The 6,080-nt window shown below is 47.5% G+C and overlaps 1 protein-coding gene across 1 annotated transcript; it reads left to right on the top strand.

Annotated features, from left to right (window-relative positions):
• The first annotated feature begins 1,150 nt into the window (after window positions 1–1,150).
• Figla (folliculogenesis specific bHLH transcription factor) lies at window positions 1,151–5,282 on the top strand. The gene is made up of 3 exons (XM_051175024.1): window positions 1,151–1,363; window positions 3,061–3,213; window positions 5,037–5,282. The coding sequence occupies exons 1-3, from the start codon at window positions 1,151–1,153 to the stop codon at window positions 5,280–5,282; spliced, it is 612 nt and encodes a 203-aa protein (XP_051030981.1).
• Window positions 5,283–6,080: the final 798 nt, after the last annotated feature.

Below are 6,080 nucleotides of genomic sequence, written 5' to 3'. Positions count from 1 at the left end.
TGCTCAGAAATTTAGACTTACTCTAGGCAGTGCAGAATAAAATTTCAAATTCAAAAACATAATAGCTAAAATAGCTTGGGAAAAAAATGGAAGTGATAAGTGAGGAGAAAGAAGTTGCAGCAAGTGCAAATGTGAGGCCTGAACAAGGGAAACTTCTCCTTGCAGCTCAGGAGCTCTTTGCTGCTGTGGCTATAACTTTGTCTGCAGACTGGTAGTTTGGAGTGGGAATGGAACCTAGGACCTCACCCATGCTGGGCAAGCATTTTGTCCAGCTGGACAAGCTCACCTTTTGTGAGCTCTGAGTCTCTCATGTCGTTGCCTGGTCCTCGTGCATCCCAGGTGAGGCAGGCTAAGGTCCTTCACCACCCTCTGCTTGAGGCTGACACCCCTCCACCTGGCCCCATCCTGCCTCCACACAGGTGTAAGGCTTTTGGATCAGAAATCTCTTCATGCCCCGCCCCTCCTAGTACCCCCCATGAATCTGCTCTTCCCAGAGCCTCGTGTTCCCCAGTGAACCGGGACGTAATCACACGGACCATGGCTTCCCATGTGCTCTGTCACCCTTGTTCTTCCACGCAGGTACCCAGAACTCAAGGTGTGGCAGGCATAAGGCCTTTTTTCTGTCCTTATTTCTTTTGCCAGCACATAAATGGAAGTCAGAGGGTTCTTAGGAGTTGATTCTCTCCTTCCACCACCAGGGAGGGAATTCGGAGCCACCATTCCGGGCTCAGATGTAAAAGGCCCTTTGATTTCAGATTTCCACGTGCCAGCCCTCACTCTGGATTTGTAGGCCAGGTTGTACGACACTTTCACCATTGCCTCTCAAGGGGCTCTTCACCCTCCTCCTGGCCCCTGCAGCCCCACCCTGACCCTTCTTTGTGAAGCTCAAGGAAATGTGACAGGTGTAAATCCTTTTGACCATAACCTGAGTATGCTCTCCCAGGGCCTAGGCCCTTGATGAAAGACCAAGGTTCCGCCCCCAACCCGCCTCTCACACCCAGGTGTGAAGTGTGTTAGGGGAAAGACCTGTGCCCATTGGCCTCCGTGCGCCCACCCCACCCCCACCTCGTGCCCTCCGCGTGCCCCGCCCTCCGAGGCTCTGAGTACCTGAGGCACAGCAGGTGCAAGGCCCTCGCCAGCCTGTGCCACCATGGATACATCACCTGCATCCCCAGAGCCCTCCCTGCTCGTCCCGCAGACTGAGGTGCTGGAGGAGCTGCTGCAGGCACAGCTGGGGCCCCTGCCACGGCTCGCGGCCATCTGTAGGCTCAAGAGGCTGCCCTCGGGCAGCTATTCCACCACAGACGACTTGCATCTGGTGCTGGAGCGCAGGCGTGTGGCCAACGCCAAAGAGCGTGAGCGGGTGAGGGTCCAGAGCCACCTCACTCCCACCACCATGCCAGTGGGTGTTCGACACCCAACACTTGTGTGTGCCCTTGTGGCCCTTCTGGGTGATGTTGTATACGCGAGGCTTAGTCCGGGTCCCACTGGCCTGGTTATTTCTTACCTTTATGCACCTGCCCTGTTAAGGGCTGTGGGAATGACTGACTCACTCGCTGACCCTCCTGGCGGGTGCAGGTCCAGCGGAGACAAAGGAAGCCAACTGAGGACCCTATACTAGGACAGGTGTTTTACAAGCAGTGCACCCGAGCCTTGGCCTCACAGCCGTAGGTACAGCTTAGGTGCTAAAGGGGTCCTCACGTCTTTTTCCCTGCCTGGTGAATCCTGACCTCAAAGGGTAGGTGGGGGCCTCTCGTGGAAGTTACTGTTACTTATTAATTTTTTTGATGTAAAGATTCATCTGTTTATATCCTGTGTGAGCATTTTGCCTGCTAAGGAAGTCAGATTTGCCTGGGTACCAGTGTGTGTACCTGGTGCTCAAGGAAGTCAGAAAGGAGGGTGTCAGGTTCCCTTGAGCTAAAACTACAGAATATGTAGCTCCTGGGAATTTAACACAGGTCCTCTGCAAGAACAAGTACTCTTAGCTGCTAAATCATCTCTCCAACCCAAGTTACTGTTTTTTAAAAGTTCAATTATGCTGGGTGGTGGTGGTGCATGCCTTTTATCCCAGCACTCGGGAGACAGACACACACACACACACACACACACAGAGAGAGAGAGAGAGAGAGAGAGAGAGAGAGAGAGAGAGAGAAGGATCTTTGTGAGTTTAAGGCAGCCTGGCCTACAAAGCTACACAGAGAAACCCTGTCTCGAAACACCCCCCAAAAATAAATAAGAATTAAATTATGTGTATGTATGTGCACCCGAGTGCAGGCCCTGGAACTGGAGTAATAAACAGTTGTGAGCCAACTGGAAACTGAACTCTTGGGTCTTCTGCAAGAGCTATCTTTCCAGCCCTCATGAAACTTGAAGGTTTTGTTTGTTTGTGCTTCTTTTTGTTGTTGTTATGGGCTAGTACATATGTGTAAAGTGTAGATGTCATAGAACAATTTCAGGAGTGGGTGCTCTCCTTCAATCTTTATGTGGGATTTGAGGATCAAATTCAGGCTGCCAGGTTTTGTGGCAAGTGCTTTTTACCCCTGGAGCCATCTCTTTGGCACACCTCCTCCCTAGCTGAATTTATGGTGGGCTGTGTTTAGAGCGGCATCTGCTGGTAGATTTTAGTATCGTAGGCAAAACTTGGCCCCCAAAGAAGTCAAGAAGGTTTGGGTTCCTTTAGCTCTGGATGACCTTTGGGCTTGGCAGTAGCAAAGGTGACCCTGGAGCAGAAACTGAAGAGGGGAAGAGTGAAGCACACCTTTAGGCCTACTACTTACTCCTAAACTTCTCAGGAAAGCTCTTTAAAAATGAACGTCTGGAAATGCAGTAGGGAAGGGACCATGTGAACAACAGAAGTTAGGGAAAGGCATACTTCTGGAGAAGTATGCTTTTGCCAGGAGACACTAGAAATATAACCCTGTTTGATTTCAAGACCAATATATTTTTACACTTTCACTTAGAACAGTAGGGATCACACTCACAAGCCTCTTCTGTGGTCTGGGGAAATGTCTGTGCAAGGTAATGTATCAGTGTGTCACTGTGTGGCCTTTTGTCTTCTAGATAAAAAATCTCAACCGGGGCTTTGCCAAGCTGAAGGCTCTGGTGCCATTTCTGCCACAAAGCAGGAAGCCCAGCAAAGTTGACATCCTGAAAGGTGCAACAGAATACATCCGGGTGCTTGGCTGTGTTCTGGAAGGAGCAGAGGCCTCAGAGGTATACATATTGAAACACTTAAAGATAAAGCCAGGTGTAGGGATCTTACACCTAGGAGACTGAGTCAAGAAGACTGCTATGACTTCAAAGCCTTTCTATACTACAGAGGGAGACCTTGTCTCAAAAAAAGTTAGTAATTTGGAACAGTAGTGGCCACCATTTTTTGAGCCATTTCTACCTGCCAAGTACCATGCTAGGAAATTTACAGAAAACAGTTAATGTTTGTTTTATTTGAGCCCCACTTGGAGGAAATCATGGGCATTTAGGTAAGAGTCATCAGGACTGGCCTTGAACCCAGGCATGATCATATGTCTGTAGCATCCCTGGCACTGCCTAGGACACCTGCCTGCTGACTACTGGGTCTTTAGAAATCTGATAACTGAAGCACCAGAAAGAGGTTCCCATCAGAGCTCTTTGTGGTGGCTGTTCCCTGCCAGATTAGCCACTAGACAGGACAGAAATGGGCTGTGACTATCTGCTGAGCATGCTTTATAAACTATGAGGGTCAGTCTGCTCAGAAGCACCTTGTAGACAGGAAGTGGTTCTGGCTGGTTCATGGTCTGTTTCATGGCCTGAAAGTGGACCTGTCACCAGGAAAGGTAAGATTATTCTGAGACAAAGGGCTTTACAACAAGGCCTAAAATAATGTTAAGAGGAAAGTCACCAGTGAAGAAAAGGACCCAGGAGCACAAAACAGGGTCATGAAACTGAAGAGAGGATCTTGGAAAATGAGGGTGAAGGCCACTGAAGATACTGCAGAGACTGGGTAGAGGGTAAGGTTGGGAGAAGCCAGAATCAGTTCTTGGAAGGGGGAAAGGAAGTGGGCTGCAAGTAACTGGAGGTGGGAGGTGGCTGTATGCAGTGTAAATGTTTAGATTCAAGCAAACTTCAAGGGGAAGCTGTTTCTAAGCACTGAAGAGGAGAGGCTTATAGATGGGAAGAACAAATGTCTTAGAAACTTAAATGTAGTAGAATTAGGTTTTGGGGGATCCACAAGCCGTACTCAGGTGACTTCTGGAAAGGAATATCCTTTGACACCATGGAAGTGGGTTATTCTATTGTCCACAATGGGCAGAAGCACAGTGATAGTGTTTGTGCACCCTGATGGCTTTTTGTCAATGACACAAGCTGGAGTTATCTGAGAGGAGGGACTCTCACTTAAGAAAATGCTTCCATAAGATCAGGTAGTAGGCAAGTCTGTGGGGGCATTTTCTTGACTGATGATTTATGTAGTATGGCTTAGCCCACTGTGGGCAGTGTCCCACCCCCATGCAAGTGTTTCCAGAATACATAAGAAAGCAGGTTGAGCCTATTGAGCACTGTTCCTCCATGGCCTCTGCTTCAATTCCTGCCCTGACTTCCCTCAGTGATGGAGTGTGATCTGAGTCTTATAGATACTTCTCCTCTTTGATTACCCTGTTTTATCATATAGCAATAGAAACCCTAAGACAGGCACACAACAGGTAGCTGTCTTAATTTTCATTGGTGTGTTTTGCTTTATGGGTTTGGTTTGATTTTGTTTTGTTTGAGATAGGCTAGCCTCAATTTTGTGATTGTCCTGCCTTGGCCTCTGGCATGCTGGGACTGCAGGCACAGACCACCATGACTAATTTCCCCCTTGTGTGTTAACTGCATAACTGAAGTGCTGCATTCCTTACAAACTATGGTCCCTGCCCATACACAGTGCTAAATGCATTGTGCCCTTGCACAGCATTGGAGGTTAGAGAACAGTGCAGCCTGGTGTGAAAAGGAACCTCCAGATTTCAGAGTTTAGAATGTCTGACTGGTGTGTTATACTATTTGACAATCACTATGATCTCTAGAAACAGGACCCTGAGGAGCAGACCCACAATGGCAGACCCTCTGACACTCATGTATCCTCAACTAGAGAGCTCTTGGGAGATGTGGCCCAGCCTACCAGCTGTGCAAGTGGCTTGAAGAAAGAAGAGGTGCCTTGGGCTTATGGTGGCCAGACTGATCCATCATACACCTGTCATCAGAGCTCAGCACCTGTGGTGAGGAGTTACTTCATTCATCAAGAGTCTGATGAGAGATTCCTTCTCAAATAGTCACGTAAAGGTGAAAAGTTCTAAATGCTTTACTGAGATGGTTATGTTCCATGTGAAACATGATTAAAATGAGATGATCTGGGAAAGGAAATGCTTGTCTGGAGATTATTGTGTTCCCAAAATCTTCAGTAGGCACAGGGGAAAGGGGCTTTCTCCAGAGCTACACAGCCCACATGGAAGGTTTGTTCCTTTTTTTTTTTTTTTTTTTTTTTTTTTTTTTTGTTAAAGGGCGTGCGTGCATGCATGCATGTGTGTTCATGCACATGTGTTTATGTGTATACAGTACCTACAGAGACCAGAAGAGAGTGCCAGATATCCTTGAACTAGGATTACTGGTGGTGGTTAGTTGTCCAAACTGAGTGCTAAAATCTGAACTCAGGTTCTCTGGAAGAACAGCTAATAGTTTTAACTGCTGAGCCACCTCTCCAGCCTCTGTAATTTATTTGTTTCATGCCCGTACTTAACACAACAAAAAGCTTTCTGAATTCTTCTGGTCTCCAGAAAAAGAATTATATAGTTTGTCATACCTCTTTAGATGATATCGGTTGGTTAATTTGTTTTTGTTTGTTTGGTGTGGGTGGCTATAAGGTCACATTTTCTAAGTAATAAGTGTGACTTCTCCTGGTTCAAGGGGCCAGCTTTTGTGTATGCTATAGACCATGTCTTGTGGCAAATATTGCTGAAATAAGAAATGCTTGACATTGAGTCAAGCCTACTGTCACCAACATACTGCTCACTGATGCATAGGGGCACAGAGGAAGAGGGGGTATCATGGGAAGCAGTTAGATGGCAGTTGAA

The sequence above is a fragment of the Phodopus roborovskii genome, unplaced genomic scaffold (assembly GCF_943737965.1).
Source record: "Phodopus roborovskii unplaced genomic scaffold, PHOROB, whole genome shotgun sequence".
NCBI classification, from domain to species: domain Eukaryota; kingdom Metazoa; phylum Chordata; class Mammalia; order Rodentia; family Cricetidae; genus Phodopus; species Phodopus roborovskii.
The sequence above is the reverse complement of the archived record's forward strand: the minus strand, read 5'-3'. Positions and strand labels throughout refer to the sequence as shown.

Excerpts from the sequence above, each read along its gene's own strand:
- Figla (XM_051175024.1), top strand. The coding sequence starts at position 1,151 with ATGGATACATCACCTGCATCCCCAGAGCCCTCCCTGCTCGTCCCGCAG. Across the intron at positions 1,364-3,060 it reads ACGCCAAAGAGCGTGAGCGG|ATAAAAAATCTCAACCGGGG; the intron begins GTGAGGGTCCAG and ends TTTGTCTTCTAG. Across the intron at positions 3,214-5,036 it reads AAGGAGCAGAGGCCTCAGAG|AAACAGGACCCTGAGGAGCA; the intron begins GTATACATATTG and ends TATGATCTCTAG.